This window comes from Macrotis lagotis, chromosome 2 (genome assembly GCF_037893015.1).
Source record: "Macrotis lagotis isolate mMagLag1 chromosome 2, bilby.v1.9.chrom.fasta, whole genome shotgun sequence".
Lineage (NCBI taxonomy): Eukaryota > Metazoa > Chordata > Mammalia > Peramelemorphia > Peramelidae > Macrotis > Macrotis lagotis.
The window spans coordinates 278,811,785-278,832,009 of record NC_133659.1 but is presented as its reverse complement, the minus strand read 5'-3'; the positions used below and the strand labels follow the sequence as shown (position 1 = coordinate 278,832,009).

General features: G+C 39.1%; 1 protein-coding gene across 1 annotated transcript in view; it reads right to left on the bottom strand.

Moving 5' to 3' along the window:
* Positions 1-9,474: 9,474 nt before the first annotated feature.
* Positions 9,475-20,225, bottom strand: part of GNS (glucosamine (N-acetyl)-6-sulfatase) — a 30,329-nt gene continuing 19,578 nt past the window's right edge. Inside the window, exons 11-14 of the mRNA XM_074226217.1 lie at positions 17,215-17,322; positions 16,252-16,362; positions 14,491-14,651; positions 9,475-12,018 (exon numbers count right to left, since the gene is read on the bottom strand). Coding sequence (XP_074082318.1) covers positions 11,934-12,018; positions 14,491-14,651; positions 16,252-16,362; positions 17,215-17,322 — 465 coding nt within the window. The 3' untranslated portion in view covers positions 9,475-11,933. The remainder of the gene's footprint in view (positions 12,019-14,490; positions 14,652-16,251; positions 16,363-17,214; positions 17,323-20,225) is intronic.

Sequence of the window (20,225 nt, the reverse complement as noted above, 5' to 3'; positions counted from 1 at the left end):
TATCCTAAGAATTTCCCATTCTCCTTACCTAAATATCCCTTCCTCTCTAACACAAAAACTAAGGAAACTAAATTCCTATCTTAGCATGTAGCTGATAGCAGGTGTCAGAGCCAGACACCTAATGCATCTCTGGCTATTAGATCCAACTCACTTAAAACTTCTTTTTCTGGTTTGCTTAGTAACTAACTATAAAGATCCAGGACATTAAAGGATAATTCCTTTATAGATATAAATATTGAATGTCAGTGTCCAGGCAGAGGTCACATGGGTAAGTCAAATGTCTTAGGCCAGATTTATTCTTCCAGATGAGACATTATCCAAATGTCATTTTGGGGAAGTCAAGTCAAAAGGGGTCCAACCTCAGCCATACAGAGAAGCCACCCCTTTGGCTGCCCATTCCTGTCACCTGACATCCTTGGTCTTTTGGCTTCCTTGGCTTCAAGAACATGACATTTACCCAGTAGCATTTCTTTTTTGTTGACCATCCTGGTATCTGACACTAAGAGAAAATTGATTAAAAGTCTTGTGATCTAAAATGGTTGTTTTACCTAATTAGAACTTCCAGTGAATACAATTCACTAAACTCCAGTTATAATTTTAATGGTGTCTCAATTAATGAAACCCCTACCTAAAGCTTGGATTATCCTTCTGGGGTCTTTGCCTAAAACCCAATATTCTAACTATGACTGGCCCTACAGGTCTGTCTCCTACCTCTTACTAGAGACATCCCTTTGTCTGAAATCATATCTATTCTATCTGTATATAAAGATGGTATATCAGATTCCCCATGGCTAGAGAAACCTCCTTCTAGTCTGTTATATCTACAACAAATAAATGTCTCCTTTGTCCAGGAGATTTTACAGAGAAATATCAAATTATCTTGTGTTTATCTTTCTCATATTACATGCTTTTTCTTCAAAGCAAACAACCACTGCTTTGGAATATACATATAGATCTCAAATATTCCCAATTCACATATGTAATTAGAAACTTCTATAGATAAACTTGTTTACCTACTAGCCATCTTCACTCAACATATAAATGGTTATTTTTGTTTTTGCAAGGCAATTGGGGTTAAGTGCCTTGTGCAAGGTCACACAGCTAGATAATCATTAAGTGAGGCCTGATTTGAACTCAAGTCTCCTGACTCCAGGGCCAGTGATCTATCTGCACTACCCAGCTGCCCCCTATCATATATGAATTACTTTTCAGAATTCTTTAAAACTATTGGAACATCTTAGGTAGTTTTAAATTTCCAATGTGCATTGTTAATTTCAATATAACAGAACAGCAATAAGAGTAAAAGAGTAACTCACAAATTACTAGATTGGGCAAAGCAATCTTCCATTATTACATTATTCATGAACCCACAGATCTATCCCAGAGAGGGTCATACTTTTTCATATTTTCCTTATTGCCCTTCAAAGCAATCACACATTAATCCCAGGCTTTAATACAGTATTTAAATAACATTCACAAGAGATAACTAAATACAATCTCTTTGCAGATACAAAAGAATATCACATAACTGATAAAAACATCTTATTCATCAATAAGTTACCTTGCAATAGGGCCCACAATTGCAGTTTGTTCAGTCCCCCATCAGCTGCCAGCAGTTACTAAGAGAGAAGTTCACATTCTTGATTTATTTAAAATTAAACATACATTGTTAATATACAGTAATTATCAGATTCCTATTTAAACATCTCATTTTCCTTAGAACAAGAGCAAAATGAATATCCCATGATCTATACACTTTTGTCTCTTTACCCAGTCTCAGAATCCAATCCCATACATGATACATTTCAACCAATGCAATTACAACTAATCTTCCCAACTGTTTACTTTGATAAAAACTTTAGAATACCGTACACAGATAATCCAGCACGTATATTCCAAAAGCTTTACCCAAAATAAAAACACAATTGTTAGCATTATTAAGCTTAACATTTAAACCAATTAGATCTTTTTCCCAAAAGGAATCAGTAAAATCTCTGATAACCTAGGCATTCCTCTTCTTAGTTACACAATACCACTTTTCTTTAACCCAAAGGTGTTACAATAGTTTAAAATCCCAAACCACATAATTCCTTGCAATAGTTACAATAGTTTATAATGCCAAACTAATTTAACAATCTAGGTTATTTAATTCCGCCCATTCTGTACAAACGTTGTCAGAATGTCACAACACTAATATATCCCTCTTTTAAAACCCCCACAGCCCGCTTCCCAAAACTCTAGTTCAGAAACTTTAAAAACAATGAGAGTCATCACTCAGGCCACATGGACAGCAGATATTCATTAAATGTGATTTCCTTTCAATAAATGAATCCTAACCCCTGGATCATATGTATATATATATATACATACATTTATTTATTTATTTATATTCCTTTCCCAATCACATATCCAACCTGTGGAGGGATCTCTTTCCCTTTAAGACTTGACAAGCGGCTAGGTTGCATAGTGGATAAAGCACCAACCCTGGAATCAGGAGGATCTGAATTCAAATCTGGCCTCAGACACTTAATAATTTCCTAGCTGTGTGGCCTTGGGCAAGCCACTTAACCCCATTTGCCTTGAAAAAAACCTAAAAATAATGACTTAAGCACTTGAGCTCTCCTGTCTATCCCCCAACAACTTAAGCTGGATCCTCAAATCCAGAAATGCCTAAAACAGACACTTTCACAAGACAGGACATAGAACAAACACACATTCCCTCAGGAACATTCAAACTCACCCACACAGCACTGGATCCAATTGGCTTCCTTCCTTCCAACTTCCTTGGTTTCCAGCTAGCAGCCACGTGGCTCTCTTGCCCCCCAAGCCTGGAGGAAACCTTCTCCCTTTAAGATTTTAGGGAAATTTATGGAGAAGAACCCAAATCCCCCTCCTTTGGGGCACCCTATCATCTTCTGGCCTCTTCTTTGGGATAGATCTCCCACATGGAGGACTTCTCAGCTGGTCCAGGGTGGTTCTGGCCATCTATGTCACCTTGGAAGCTGCCCCTTTACCTTGGTTCTACTCCCAGACATTTTAATCACTCTTGGCTCCAAACCTGGGCCAATATTCCCAGGAATCTCTGAAATATTTCCCCAGCAAAGAACACCAAGAAATTAGGCTTGAAATCAAGCCATTTGCACGCATTATTTTCTTGTTTTCTTTCTGGAAAATACCAGGAAAAGAGATTTACATTAGTATCCCGAATGAGCCCCCTTGAAGGACACACTCGTTCCATTAGTGCAACAATCAGGAACAATTTTGGGCTGTCTGCAAAGGAGAGTGCCATCTGTATCCAGATAAGGAGTTGTGGAGTTTGAGCAAAGTTCAAGGACTATTCCCTTTAATTTAGAAAAAAACAGATATCTTATTGTCTGATCCAGTTACCTCTTAGACATCTCTTCTCCTCTTTAAGGATAAGATTTCCCTCTCATCACACCCAATTTGGATCAAGGTACAACATGGAAACAAAGTAAAGACTGAAAGAGTGCTTTCTGTGGGGGTGGGGGTGGGGGGAGGGAAATAAGATTGGGGGGAAATTGTAAAACTCAAATAATATCTTTAATAAAAATAAATTTTAAAAAAAGCTTTTTGCACAGATAAAACCACTGTAACCAAGATAAAAAGAAATGTAGTAAATTGGGAAACAATCTTTACAACTAATGATTCTGACAAAGGACTCATTTCTTTTTTTTATTTTATTTTATTTTTTATTCTCATTTTGTACAAATGTTTTTTTTTACATTAATAAAATATTCTTGTTTAAGGGTAAATGAAATACCCCCTCCCCGCCATGAATATAGACTTGCTTGAGCAATAAAGTAAAGGGCAGAGAAAAAAAATTAAAATTAAAAATAAAAAAATAGTAATAATTGTAGGTATGGCCAGGTGGTGCAATGCACGAAGCACCAACCCTGGAGCCACGAGCACCCAAGCCCACATCCAGCCCTGTAGACCCAACCATCACCCAGCCATGTGACATGCAAGCCACCCGATTCCCCACTGCCCTGCAAAAACCAAAAAGAAGAAAAAAAAGACCCAAAATAAAATAAAATAGTAATAATAGTAGGGGTGGCTGGGTGGCAGACAGAGCACTGGCCCTTGAGCCAGGAGCACCTGGGTCCGAATCCGGCCTCAGACACCCAAAGATCACCCTGCTATGTGGCTCCAGGCAGGTCACCCAGCCCCACTTGCCCTGCACCCTCCCCCAAATAATAACAAAAAATGTGCTTCAGTCTTTGTTCCAACACCATCAACTCTGTCGTGAGTGGATCACATTCTTTATAAGTCCATCACAAAAGTTACTTCCATATTTTTCCAACGTTGCCATTGCTGATTGCAACTCCCTCCTTTCTTATTTCTCCACTACTGTGTACTATATTTTCTCTCTCCTTTCACTCTAACTCTGCTGTAGGGTCACTGAGTGGCACAGCAGACAGATCCCTGGTCCTGGGGCCAAGAAGCCCTGAGCCCCACTACCACCCCTTAGGCCCAGAATCCACCTGGCCCTATGGTCCTGGGCAGGCCATCCAATCCCAGCCCCTTGCAAGAAGTAAAAAAAGAAAATGTGTTATATCTGAACACTGTCCCCCCATGGTCCATCCTCCCCTCCTTTATTAACATCCCCACCCCTTCCCCCTGCTCCCCACTCCTTCTTACTCCAGATGCCTATACCCCATTGAGTATATATGCTGTTTCCTCTCCTAGCCATCTCTGATGAGAGCAAAGGTTCCCTCATTCCCCCTTGCCTCCCCCCTTCCATATCATTGCAATAGCTCATTGTAATAAAAAAAAAATCTTATGTGAAATATCTTGGACTATTCCCCCTCTCCTTTTTCTTTCTCCCATTACATTTCCTTTTTCTATTGACTCCATTTTTACACCATATTTTATCTTCGAATTCAGCTTTCTCCTGTGCTTCAACTATAAAAGCTCCCTCTACCTGCTCTATTAACTGAGAAGGTTCATATGAGTATATTATCAATGTCATTTTTCTATGCAGGAATACATGCACTTCATCATCATTAAGTCCCTCATATTTTCCCCTTCTCCTCCAATCTCCATGCTTCACCTGAGTCTTGTGTCTGAAGATCAAACCTTCTGTTCAGCTCTGGCCAATTCCAAAAGGAACGTTTGAAATTCCCCTGGTTCATTGAAAGTCCATCTTTTTCCCTGGAAGCGGACATTCAGCCTTGCTGGGTAGTTCATTCTTGGCTGCATTCTAAGCTCTTTTGCCTTCTGATATATTGTATTCCAAGCCCTATGAGCTTCCAATGTAGCTGCTGCTAAGTCCTGTGTGATCCTGACTGCAGCTCCACGATATTTGAACTGTGTCCTTCTGGCTGCTTGTAATATTTTCTTTTTGACTTGGGAGTTCTGGAACTTGGCTATAATATTCCTAGGGGTTGGTTTTTTGGGATCTCTTTCTCTGGGGGATTGGTGGATTCTCTCCATTTCTATTTTGCCCTCTGCTTCTGGAATATCAGGGCAATTTTCCTGTAGTAATTCTTTGAAAATGATGTCAAGGCTCTTTTCCTGATCATGACTTTCAGGTATTCCAATAATTTTCAAATTATCTTTCCTAAGTCTGTTTTCCATATCAGTTGTTTTTTCCAATGAGATATTTCACATTTTCTTCTAATTTTTCATTTTTTTGGTTTTGAAGTATTGATTCCTGATTTCTGGTAAATTCATCAATCTCCCTGAATTCTATTCTTTGTCTGAAGAATTTGTTCTCCTCAAGAGTTTTCTTATCTCTTTTTCCATCTGGCCAATTTTGCTTTTTAAAGCATTCTTCTCCTCCATAACTTCTTGAACTGTTTTATCCATTTGACCTAAGCTGGTTTTTAGCATGCTATTTTCTTCAGCATTTTTTTTGGATGTCCTTGACTAGGCTGCTGACTTCATTTTCATGTTTTTCCTGCATCTCTCTCATTTCTTTTCCCACTTTTTCTTCTAACTCCCTCATTTGATTTTCAAAGTATTTTTTTGAGCTCTGTCATAGCCTGAGTCCAATTTCTGTTTTTCTTGGAGTCATTAGATGCAGGAGCTTGTGCTTCCTCATCTTCAGACTGAGTATTTTGATCCTTCTTGAGCTCATTTGCAAAATATTTCTCAATGGTGTTCCTCTTTTTCTCTGCTTGCTCATTTTCCCAGCCTGAGACTGGTTTTGGGGTGCTTCCTGAGCTTTTGGGACACTCCCACAAGGGTCTCAGTGTGTGAGACTCTGTCCTCCCTCCTGGTCTGTGAATGACCATGTGTGCCCCCCTCTGCCACAGGGCTGAGGGGGGGGGGGCCCTGCTGTTCTATTGAGGTCCTAGACTGCGATCAGGATCTGAATGTGGTCAGAACCCCAGAGTCCTGTTCCAGGGGCAGAGGACAGAGTTCTGCAGTCTCTCTTCACTCCCCTCCCTAGGTTTAATGGGCTCATGCCCTGGAGGCTCCTGCTTACCAGCTCTGCCTGCTTCTGTTTCTGGATTTGAGCTGCCGAAAGACCAAGCTGCTCGCTGTTTGCCCTGAGGGCTGGGCTCCACGTGCTTGCTCTGGCAGAGGTCCCCCGCTGTTCCCCCACTTTGTGCCCGGTGCACCCCGGGGTGTAGCTCAGGAGACTCCCCAGCTGCTGTGAGCTGAAGCTTCCAGTGCTCTGGGGCTGCCTCCAGGAGGCTGAAGGTTTTTCACTCTGGAGGGCCACCCCTCTGGCAGCAGCCCCTTTGACCCGGGGAGCAGAGCCTTTCTGCTCTTTTCCAGGTTACCTCGAGTAGGAGAACTGCCTCACTGGGTCCCTTTGTGGGTTCTGTCTCTCAAAAGTTTAGTTACAGTCCTTAGCTTATGAGTTTTATCAGAGAGTGCTTAAGACTGGATCCTTTCTTGTCGCCATCTTGGCTCCACCCCCTAAAGGACTCATTTCTAAAATATACAGAGAACTGAGTCATATTTATAAAACAAAAAGCCATTCCCCAATTGACAAATGGTCAAAGGATATGCAAAGGCAATTTACAGATGAGATCAAAGCAATTCATAGCCATATGAAAAAATGCTCTAAATCATTATTAGAGAAATGCAAATTAAAGCTTCTCTGAGGTACCACCTCACACCTCAGATTGGCCAATAGGACAAGAAAGGATAATGATCATTGTTGGAAGGGTTGTGGGAAATCTGGGACACTATTACACTGTTGGTGGAGCTGTGAACTCATCTAACCCTTCTGGAGAGCTATTTGGAACTATGCCCAAAGGGCAACAAAAATGAGCATACCCTTTGACCCAGCAATACCACTACTGGGTCTATACCCTGAAGAGATGATGAAAAAGGGTAAAAACATTACTTGTACAAAAATATTCATAGCAGCCCTGTTTGTGGTGGCAAAGAATTGGAAATCAAGTAAATGTCCTTTAATTGGGGAATGGCTTAGCAAACTGTGGTATATGTATGTCATGGAATACTATTGTTCTATTAGAAACCAGGGGGGACAGGATTTCAGAGAAGCCTGGAGGGATTTGCATGAACTGATGCTGAGTGAGATGAGCAGAACCAGAAAAACACTGTATACCCCAACAGCAACATGGGAGTGATGATCAACCTTGAAGGACTTGCTCATTCCATCAGTGCAACAATCTGGAGCAATTTTGGGCTGTCTGCAAAGGAGAGTGCCCTCTGTATCCAGATAAGGAGCTGTGGAGTTTGAACAAAGTTCAAGGACTATTTCCTTTAATTTAGAAAAAACAGATCTTATTGTCTGATCTTGTTACTTCTTAGAATTCTTGTTTGTTCTCTAAGGATATGATTCATCATACCCAATTTGGATCAATGTACAACATGGAAACAAAGTAAAGACTGACAGATTGCTTTCTGTGGGGGTGGGGTGGGGGGAGGGAAGTAAGATGGGGGGGAAAATTGTAAAACTCAAATATTATCTTTAATAAAAATTAACTAAAAAAAAAAAGAAAAAACTGACCTGGGCTTTTTGGAGTTTCAATCTTTTCTTGTAGTGACTTAGTACTACTCTATGCTACCCTCTATGCTACCCTATTTTAGCCTCAATTGAGCCCTCATTGCTACATAGCAATCTTTAATCATTTTGACTCTTTTCAATTCTAAATCCTCACTTTTCATCTTTGTATTTCTAGAATAGGAATAATAAATAATAAACTTTAATTAACCTTTGAAGACTCAAATGAAACCAAGAAATCTTTAAGATTTTTGTAAGGCAAATGGGGTTAAGTGACTTGCCCAAGGTCACACAGCTAGGTAATTATTAAGTGCCTGAGGCTGGATTTGAACCGATACTCCTGACTCCAGGCCTGGTGCTCTATTCACTGTGCCACCTAGCCACCCCTAAACCAAGAAATTCTTAACGGTCATAACCACTGAGGATGAGAACCTCAAGAAACCAGAAAACGTTACTTCATCTAACATTGTCCTACAAGGAACATCATTCAAGATCTTAGTTTCTTTTGAACTAAGTACTGAGCTAGACAAGATCCAGACTAATTTACCTTCAGGGTTCGCTATTAAAATTAACATAATTGTTATGTAACCTAGGCAGCTAGTTGACACAGTGGAGACTGTTAGACTCTAAGAGAAAGGCCAGAGGTTCAACTCCTATGCAAGATACCTAACACACCTGTGACCCTGGACAATTTATAACACTTCAGCCTCACGGTCTCCATTGGTAAAATGGCAAATAATAGCAAGCACCTCACAGGGCTGTAAGGCACAGGATCATGTGAGAAGCTTAAAGAACCATAAGTACTATTCTGACTACTATAACTTGATGAGATTCAAGCAAAGGGCAGAATTCATTTGAGAAATCTGGTTGCCTTTGTTTTGGTTCTGGACAGATGCTGCACTTGGCCTCTGGTGAATTACAGCCCTGTGTACATGATGCAAAGTGGGCCATCTTTTCCTATCAACTGTACTGTATTAAAATTTGGTTAGAGCATAGATTTGTCTCTGATACTGGCACCCTTCCTCAGCTAGAATTACTGCTGTCTATAACTGAAGCAGTTTTAGTCTCAGAAACACAATTATTGAAAATGTTGGTCCATTCAAGGCACAATTGTTTGCCTTTTGACTGCATTTTCTACAAAGTCTCAGATATAAATGGGAGTTCCCCATTTAAAATATTTTATAAAATACTGATCTCTTAAACCAGAACATGACTGAGCATTTGCCATTCCATATTCTCAACTAGTATATACAGAATAAAACACAAAAAGCAAGCTAACGTTTTCCATTAGACACAGTTTAATTCATTGAAAAGTGCAGCAGTGAACAGGGTCCTTGAAAGGGCACTTTCTAACCATATGAAAAGATACAACAAAGCAAGGGTATGGCTAACAAGACAAAAATTCAAACAATATGGCTGTACCTCAGGAGTTTTATAACCACAGTACAAAAAATGAGCTCTGCTTTGGTTGTTTGGTTAACTGAGACAGCCTTCCAGTGTAAATTCTGGTAAAGTGGTGTTTTCTCCTCATATAGAATTGGGATACCCCCCCCATAAAGGTCCCAACCCTAAAATGCGACAAGTTATAATGTACATTGAAAGGAGTTAAAATTTTGTTTTTCACATGCTAGGAAATATACGCTTCCAAATCTGCTGTTTTGGAGTCTTTAAATAAACTTGTTTTAAATCTGATAGATGACATGAAGGTGAAAGATACCTTCCAAGAGGGAGATTCATAAGGCAAGGCCTCTATCCATCTCAAGGGTGATGTGGCTCTTGTGTAATAAAAGGTGCAGACAGGACAGTCTTAAGAAAAAAATAGCACAAATTCTCCAGTTACAACATGGAGTGTCAACAACAGTGGAGAATAATCACCTATGAGAGACCAAGTCTAATTTTTCCCCGGGGATGGCACCAAGGTTTTAGAACTAGCAATTCTACTTCCCAAAACAAAGGTTCCATTGCACAATATTTTACGAAGGATGGAAAACCAATTAACAAGAATTGGGTGATGGAAAAGAATGGGGGGGGGTGAACCATTGAGCTTCCCCAACCGTCACTGAACACTTAAGAGGCAACGGGGCAGTAACCCTCTAGGCAGCTGGCTTTATTCCATTTTTAATATTTTGTGTGATAAGTGCCTAAATTTGGAAACTTAATAAGGGGAGTTTTTGAATGACTAAATGGGAAAAATTCATTTCTTTTTACTCAGGAAAAGTGGTAGTATTTATTTTTATCAGTAACTATACTGTGTTAGATGAGAATCAGTTTGCTTACATGTTATTTCACCCTTATGAAGAATCAATATAAAGAACAAAAAAGTCAACCCCCATACTAGACCATCCTGGGTTTGTCTTAATGCTATTTCAATTTTAAGAATGGCTTCTTAATACTAACTCTACATCTCCTCGTGTTGCTATGGGTTTTTCCACAGGTATACCATGCAGAGATTAATCTGAATTACATATCAAAATCAAGGATATCATATGAAATAGGAATCATGTAAAAGGATAAATCCTATGGCTGTTAACCCAGAATTGTTACCTGACTACTAGTGAAAAAACAAAGTTTCATGTACAACCCTAAAGCTAAAAATCAAATTTTTTTTGCCTGAGACAAGTCAGTCCATTATAAACCACGTATTCCCTCTGTCTGCCCCTCTACAAACTGGTTTTCTAGTTCAAAAAGTAGGTAAGTTAGACATCAATACTGAATGGCGTTAAGCTCCCACAAGGTGGGAAACATAATTGTTAGTTTTTTCGACACCGAGACAGGCTACAAATTAGTCTTCCTCCAATAATATATGAAGGGGACAAACCACAAAGGACCCTTACAAGTCTAATGATTTTAGAGAAGAAAGGGGCAGAATTATTTATATTTTCCAGTCAACCACTGGAGAAGGAAGAGGAAGGGTGGGCAATGGGAACACACTTGGTTTCCTGCAAGATGTGAAAAACAGCTCTGCCTACAAATTGGCACAGAGGAGTCAGACAAAAAGTGAAGACTAGCTTAAGAACCAAAGTACCCCATGGGTATTTGGTGGAAAGGTTAGGACTCCAATCAGTCAACCTAAGACTAAGCTTCCTATATTGGGTGCTCAAATTAGAGCTCTCATCAATGGCCAGCACGTGTCACTTCTTAACATCACAGGGAAGAGGACACTCATTTATTTCAAGGGGAAAACAACTGTATCTGGGCACAATCAGGGACTGCAAATCATAACTATTGAGCAGCACTTATTTTACTTACCAGCAGCTCAAGAGAGGTGATGTCATTTTTAAAATACCAGCTATGTGGAATTAGGCGTTTTTTTTTTTAATAAAAATTTGTTGCTAAATTAAGGTAAGATGCTTTTCTAGGGAGGATGTCGAAAGTATCACTCCAGTATTTAAAAAAAAAACCCAAAGATAGGAAAGCATTAGTCTATTAAGTGTAGGATGATGCCACACTCATGACATGAAGTTAATGATATTGCTTATAGTCAAATGACTATGGCACTTGCTTAATTCAGATCATGAGTTATAGTATGGTGAAGAGAATTCTATGTTGACATTTCTGATATGAAAATCCTAAAAATCTGAAATACAAGAGGGATGTGCAGGTTAACTTTTGTACCAATGAGGGCAAAAAAATTGGAATATTTATCTAAATTCGTTTGTAAACTCAGTCTTCTGTTGTTACTCAGATACAGAACCACAGGTTATCACCAGGAACTCTGGGTTCATAAAAATATACAAAAACCTCAAAATGCTGAGTAACTGGATCAGAATGGCCACTTCTGACTGTGGTGGGAATTGGAGTTCACAGTTTTTAAAACATATTGCACAAGGAAGTCAGCTGATTAGGGTTTTTTTTTTCCAAATAGGATTTAAAATGAGAAGCCAGTCCAGGAGTTCTTCCAGGCATGGTCTCGACGATTTGGAGAGAACTACTATAGTCACTCCAGAGAGAAATGCAGGAATCCAACTGCATAGGCTAAGAATAGTTACTTCAGAGATGGTTTTAAAAACCTTCGAGTCCTGATACTGCCACCATGATTGCTGAACATGAGACGTGGGTCAAACCTATACCTGAACAAACAGAGGAAAGAAAAAAAAAAGGTTGTATCAACTCTAAATAGTTACCGTAATTGAGAATTTTTTATTAGGAGACAACGATAATAGTGCCACTGGAAGAAGGCTAGAGAAAAACAGTCCTTGGCTTGAATAGATAATTAATAATTCCTCTATTGAATCTTGCAAGGCATCATCCAAAAACTGAGCATAAGCTGTACTGGATTTGCCAACAGGATGCAGATAACAGAAACAAATCAGAAATGGCAATAAACCTAACGATTGGTTTTTCAGAAGGTAAAGGTCAAGCTGTGAGGGGTAAACATTTTAGAAATAAATGATGATAAAACATGTGGGACATAAGACATATGTAAGTTTTAGGAACATTAGTTTTCAGTCTTATTTCAGAAAATTCTGTAAGCCTGTTCTGTGAAATGGAAAAAATCAAATACTTAGAAAAATTTCTGGCATAGACTAATTGCTTTACACTAATAACATCATAAAATTAGATATTTGAACTAGTTATGAGATTTTGATAAGGTGTCCTCTTAAACAACAAATAAACCCCCAAAACCCAAACCCAACATAATACAATGGAAAGAACACTTTGAGGAGTTAAGAAGCCCACAAAGGACCGATGACTGGGTGCCTTTGTGAAAGTCTTATTTTTTTGTGTTTTATTTCTTTCCCCATCAAATGAAAGACAGGGTAGATAGTGATCCCTTTCCATTCATTGGATTCTGTATTCATCAATTTACATACCTGTTAACCTTTTATGATTTCTGAGCTACAAAATAAAGATCTACAATTTATGGTGTTAGGGATCTGAAATGAGGCATGGTATTCCAAGTTATTTGGGTCATAAGAACAGGCATCATCTGCATCATCACTATAGTTCTAGGTGATGCTTCTGTATTATCATAGAGTCAAGTAGGCAAGTGGGCATGAAGTAATCTTAAGATCCTGTAATGGAGTGCTTAGGGTTTGGTGGCTTTATGGCAGAGTTAGATTTCTAGAGTTCTCTACACCAGACTCCATACCATGGCAGCTGCTGAAATGCTGAGAGAGGCAAATGTCCAGGAAAAAACTATTTGTTTTGGAAGCATTTGTTGCTGCAGACTAACAGCTGCTTTTCTGGCTTAAGAAATTGCTGTTGTGCTCAGAATGAAAATGATTTGTCTGAGCTTCTGAAGGAAAGCTGCATGCCCACTTCATTGGTCAGTGTACCAGGACCAAAAGCAGACCACAAGAAAGTAAAGCTTTAATTCAGTTCCCGATGTCTTGGGATACAGTTTCTAAACTATTATAAATGTTCATAAAAATCTGAAGTAAAATATGACTTGCTAAAGGTCACATAACAAAATGATATAATCAAAAATCAGAATCTCAGTGTTTTTGCATGATTTCTCTGGTATATGCATTCCCTCTGGCAGCCAAGACCACTGCCCATCCATGACTTTTCATTCTATTCTAATCCATATCCTTCTGAAAATCCTTCACAGAGGACTGCCCCTGACCTCTGGGGCCTTCTCTCTCTTTGGTTCTTTCATTACTTCTCTGTATAACCTTATCCCTCACACTTTACAGGTCATTAAAAGTAGCAAGATGGTATTAGTTTTGAGGCCACTGAAGCAAGACTTTATAAGTGAGACTAACAGAGCAAACCTTCTGCAAACTATAAAGCAACATATAAATTCCAGTTATTCAGAAATTTGAAGGGGACATTTGATGTAGCAAGAAGTCTCTGGGCTCAGTGTAATATACTGAAGGAGAAATCATACCTATTACTCCTCCTCCCTAATATGGTATTCAGCCTTTAGTGCAGATGATCTTGGACAAACTACTTCATTGCTGATCAATATTTTCTCATGTACAAAATGATAATGTTGGACTAGATTACTTCTAAAGTAATTGCAAACTCTAATGTTGAGATTCCATAAATATTAGAATAAAAGGAGGAGCTGTGAAGCTTTTGGACCACTCTGAAGTTATTTGGATTCCATTAACTTCTCAAGAGCACCAATTTTCTGAATTCCAAATTATTAAGGGGAAAATAAAGGCAGAGAGTAACCCACCTATGCTAATGTATCAGGAGCTCATGAACAAGGAGCCAGAGGTCCTAAGTTAAGAGATATGAGTTTAGCTGGCAAGCAGCATCACCTACAATGGATTAGGAAGCACTCATGAATGTCTCAGTTTTAATCTTTTTAAATTATTATTTCATTAAACCCTAATTAAAAGCAGGCAAAGGTAACAAAGCTAGGAAATGTCAGGTGGAGGATTTGGGCTTGGGTCTTCTTGGACTGTCTGTCATCTCTGATTTGTTGAAAAGGAACTGATGGTTCTTGACTCCAAACATTATTCTCAGTTCAGTGTTCTACTGTTTTAGGCAGCAATAGTTCCATTTGTAGCAAAGTCAGTGAATCATCAGCTCACACTTTAAAATCACTGTTTATTTTACAATCAATTGCAAGAAGAGGAAACACTTACCCTGTATCAAAAACCCCTGGTGTACGACATGTTGGTCCAGAACAAGACTGTAACATCATTAGCCGATAATTCATTTTCCCCAAGAGCTCTGGATCTATAGTTTTAGCAATGTTGTCAATTTGATGTGGGTCAGAAGTTAGATTATAGACTTCCACAAACACCTATGAGATTAGGAGGGGAGAGAATTGAGAAAAATATACTAATCCTAAAAAAAAAGCCCTACAAAAATAAAAGTCTCACTCCCAAGTAATACAGTTAGAAAATGACCAGAATTTTTCACATAGGACGGCTTATACTAGTCAATTTGGCTAAGGTGTTAAATAGATGACTTATAATTATCAGCATATTCAGGCTACTCCTCTCTAAAATTATTCATTATGATACATATATTTAAGATATGAAGTAAAGGAAAACCAAAAAAAAAAAAATCCCAATTCCTCCAACCTGAGGTTAATTTATGTTTGATGTTGTAGTAACCACCACTCAATGGGAGTTTTTTTTTTTTTTTAACTGCAGTTACTACTAGACTCAAACTTGGCAAGGGCACTCATGCTTACTAGAAAGTTATAGTTTATCATGCTTAGACTGGATCCAGTTGACTCTACCACTAGATTTCTTTGTACAAAACTGGTGATTAAGTACTAATGTTACTACTATGAGGATGTAGGTTTGGGAATTCAAAGGGTCCTTCTTGCTCTGTACTACATGTATCATATGGCTATCCAACTTCCACAATAATTTTATATGATTTTCTTCTAGTGTGTATATTTTCCTTTTTTTTTTAGGTTTTTGCAAGGCAAATGGGGTTAAGTGGCTTGCCCAAGGCCACACAGCTAGGTAATTTTTAAGTGTCTGAGACCGGATTTGAACCCAGGTACTCCTGACTCCAAGGCCTGTGTTTTATCCACTACGCCACCTAGCCACTCCCGTATATTTTCCTTCTACATAATTTAAGTACACAGCCTACATCCAGAAAATGTAATTCTCAACAGGTTTGTAGATGAAATGACAGTTAAAAAGATATATGATGATACTGGCCAAAACCTGATTTCATTTATCAACATAGTACAACGGTAAAGTCCTGGAGCAAATTCTTATTTTGATTTTGGAGATATCCCCAACACAACAACTCATGGAAGAGAATTTTTACAGGATTTGTACCAATGTCTACTAAGCTATTCCTTCATCCCAGAGAATGGAACTGAAGCCCTCCAGCTTCACCTCAATGATCATATAATAGCAATAACACAAGAGGAATTGTTCTAGAAAGAAACACGGGTAGGTTTCAGCTATTCTCCTACTCAAGAGAGTAAGAAATAGGACCCATGACTTTGCTGTTAAATAGAGCTCCCTAAAGAGTTAACTCCCTGTACTGATTCAAGTTGGCACTTTCTCTATTCTGTTTCAGAGAGCTGCCTGAAGTGCCAAAAGGTTCAGTCACGGATGATTTGTGTCAGAAGATTCAACCTAGGTCTTTCTGGCTCTCTCTTCATTATAGTTAAAGACCCTCCACTCTGAGGGTAGTTTCATTTACCTAGTATGGGGATCTTCCCCTCATTTAGTTGGGGACAGAAGATTCCATTATAGGAACACAGATGCAGGAATGAGTTTGGTTATGCTGACAAGCCCCGAGTCTCCCAAATACCCATGGAATTACTCTGTAACAGATGAGGGGCTGTCTCAAGGAACAATGAACCAGCATAAGACAAACTGGGGGGGGGGGGGGGGGGGGGGGGGAGAGGATGGACCAGTCTGTCTCACCTCTTGATCATCAAATTCACAATACTGCAGATTCCATGACTTTGACATTGTCCTCACACAAGCATATGTGTTATTATAAGCATCTTCACATACACAGTCTGGAAAACATTGCTGTCAGAAGATTAAAAATAAAAACAACGAAGATCATTCTCTCATAGTGATAGAAGTTTAGCAGTCTCTTCCCAAGGCTACTGGTAAAGGGGCAATGACACAATCATCAAACCCAGTCTTAAAGATGGGTGGCGGAGGAAGTCTTAGGCAGAGGGGTTTCATCTGATGAGCATAATAAAGGTAAGGCACAAGAGGCAGTTTTCCAAAAAGGCTGGAGTGGGAGGAAGCTGATACTACTGGACAGTCAAACTATTAACAGACTACATTTTCACTACTAAAGTCTTTCTCCCTCATTGGGAGGAGGGAATACCAGTTATTCTATGTTCTCTATAATTTAATATCAAGAAGAATTTTATATCAAATGGGAAGAAGAAATTGATTCTTGAAAAACCCAACAGTCAACACCAAAGCCTAAGGTAGAAAACTATCTCATCTTCCAAGCATATTTCTCTTTTTTAGTTACTGGATGCCATTGTCAATGACTCCCAAGGGACAGTTAATAGGGTCCATTGGCAAAGTCAGGGTACAGGTTTAAGTCCTGAGTTCTGTTGTAGATGTACTCTGCTCTTTCACAAAGGTCAGCCTTCAAATACAAGGGGTACTCTTTTAACTCTGGATTGATCAGCACCTCATTACTACTGGGGGTAGTGTGGGAGGGGTGGAAGCACCACTAGCTTCAACTGATGTGTGTACAAGATCACATTTCCATATTCTCCTAGAGTCTTGTGGCACAGAAGAGTAAAGTGGATCAAAGATCAAAGGTTTCAGCAAGGGACATTTCTAGATCAGTAATGACTTGTAACAAAATCCAAATTACACAAAATGGGGAAAAATTAAGCTGATTCTGCTTACACTGACTCCAGGGCCCAGAGCAGGACAAGTTGGGTCAGTGCCATTATATCCTTCTCCTTGATATTCCACCAGGACATCTGATCTCCAAGTTAAATTATTGTTTCCTCTCTAAAAAGAAAGCACAATAGTTCTCTGTAAAGCAATCGATATCCACCATGGAAAAGAAACACAGATTTACTAACTTGACTGCAGAAAATTACTTTTGGATCCCAGATCAACTGGTGTCACTTTCTAATTACTAAATTTTAAGTCACACAAAAAACAAAAACAAAAAACACCACTACAGAACAAAAAAGGTAACTCAAGCACAAGTGTTCACTCTATCCTAGGCACAGTGCTATGCAATAGGGAAACAAAGTCAAAAATAGGGGCAGCTAGGTGGCACAGTGGATAAAGCACTGGCTCTGGAGTCAGGAGTACCTGAGTTCAAATCTGGCCTCAGACACTTAATAATTACCTAGCCCTGTGGCCTTGGGCAAGTCACTTAACCCCACTGCCTTGAAAAATCTAAACAAAAAAAAAAAACACAAAAGAACACACAAAAAAAACAAAAAACAAAAAAACAAAGTCAAAAATGAAATAGTACCTGCCTTCAAGTAGCTTATATTCTATTACAGGAAATAAGAAAAATATAAATGCATGCAAAATACAAAAAAAAAATGGATTTTTTTTTGGAGAGAAGTTGGGGAAAGAAATTAGGAAAATCCTAGTCTAATAGGTGCTGACTGAGTTGAGTTTTTTTTTAGTTCTTTTTTTTAGTTCTTTTTTTTTTGCAGGCAAATGGGGTTAAATGGCTTGCCTAAGGCCACACAGCTAGGTAATTATGTGTCTGAGGCCTGATCTGAACTCAGGTCCTCCTGACTCTAGGATCAGTGCTCTAGCCACTGGGCCACCTAGCCACCCCTGAGTTGAGTTTTAAAGTAAATTAGAATTATAAGCAGCAGAAATAGGGGTAAGTACATTTTAGGCTGGAGGGAAAGCCAATGCAAAGGTAGAGAGATGATATGGTATATGGGACAAAGAGCAAGAAATCCCACTTAGCTAACTCACAGAATGTGAAAGAGCTTTCCAAAGGTCAGGAAGGGATTTCTTTAAAGTGGGAGCACCGGGGCAACAGTCCTGAGCTTCAGCCAAAGTGCCCATAGTTGAGAGGGTAGTGTGGAATGGAAGGACTGGAAGCAGGGAGATCAATCAGGAGGTGACAATAGTTTAGGTGAGAGATTGAGAGCCTGAACGAGACTCCAGGTGGGAGTGGAGAAAGGGATGGACATTAGATCCTGTTGAGTACAACTGACAGGACCTGGCAAATGACTGTAGATGTGATACCCAGCTGAACAAGGGGGTAACTCAAAGGAGTTACTTGAAGGGGTTCCCTAGGCAGAAAGCAAATTAGCTGGATAACCTCTAGGATGTCCAGTATGAAAATGTGTGAAAGGCAGCTAGTAACATGGAGAGCTCAGTAAAGCATCATAAAGATGACAGACAGCCTCAACATTTCACATAGCCATCTAACACCTCGAATGTTTAATGGCGACTCCTCAGAATGTCAGAAACTATAGCTTTCCTTTCATTGGAATAGGCAAGGAAGCACAGAGGGGGGTGATTGTGGGGTGGTTTAAGGCTCTAGAACAAGGGCAAAGGCTGCACCAGAATTTATCAATATATTTGCCAAGTGGCTATTACAAATAATTTGGGGCATGCCAAACCACTATCCCCTAAAAGGGATTTACTATGTCTGGGGTGAAAGACCAATGAAGAAGAAAAATCAGAGCAATATCCAAATAAAAAGCATCTAAAGACTTTTTTTTTAGGTTTTTGCAAGGCAAATTAAGTGGCTTGCCCAAGGCCACACAGCTAGGTAATTATTAAGTGTCCACCTAGCCAACCCCTCTAAAGACATTTTCAAGGAAAAAGTATAATATTTCCCAAAGTTAAATAAAACAAGAAGAGAAAGTGTATATAAATGCCATCATATTTAACAAAATGTAGCAAAGTGAATTAAACAAGTATTGGCTGTACACCATTTGATGACTAACTATGATGGACCTGTTCATCTCTGCAGTAAGATAACCAAAGACAGTTCTAAAGAACTTGTGATGGAAAATACCATCCACATCCAAAACAGGAACTATGGTGTCTGAATGCAGACCAAAGCTTAATATTTTCAATTTTTCAAATGTTTTATATTTTATGGTTTTTCCTCTTCTCATTAGCTCCCCCCCTTTGTTCAGATTCTTTTTTTCACAACATGATTAATATGGAAATATGTTTAACATATATATTATAACCTATATAGAAAGGGAGGGAAAAAAATGCAAAACTCAAAACCTTACAAAAGAAGAGATTGATGAAAGCTATCATTGTGTGAAACAATTTTTTTTTGTTTGGTTTTTGCAAGGCAAATAGGTTAAGTGGCTTGCTCAAGGCCACACAGCTAGGTAATTATTAAGTGTCTGAGGTCGGATTTGAACTCAGGTACTCCTGACTCCAGGTCCAGTGCTTTATCCACTGTGCCACCTAGCACCCCCTAACAAATAAATTTTTAAAAAAATTTGCTGGGCTCCTCTCCTTACTCACTTATAGATACTGATCCACTACTGAATCAACAAATTAAGTTTCAGCTCCCTTGATCTGGCTCTAGGGCCAGAAAAGTAAGTAGCATAACTGACCTCTCTAGGTATTCAAGCCTGGTTCCTTTTCTGAATCTCTGAAAAAAATAATGTATACCCCTAACTTACAGGTTAAATGATTTGCCCAAGGTCACCCAAGTAATAAAGGGTCTGCTGGGCTTTTAGGTCTTATCTTTAAGCCCAGCCCCTATACTTTTAGAGAAGGTTAGGAATATTGTGGCATTCTGGATAACAAATTAAAATGGAAGCTGCTAATAGCATAGTGGAGGGAGCTGCTGGGTAATACTGGACCTGTCAACTTAACATTTGCCTGACTCAGTTTCCTTGTCTATAAAATGCAGATAACAGTGCTAGGACAGCTGTGAGGATCAAAAGAGATCA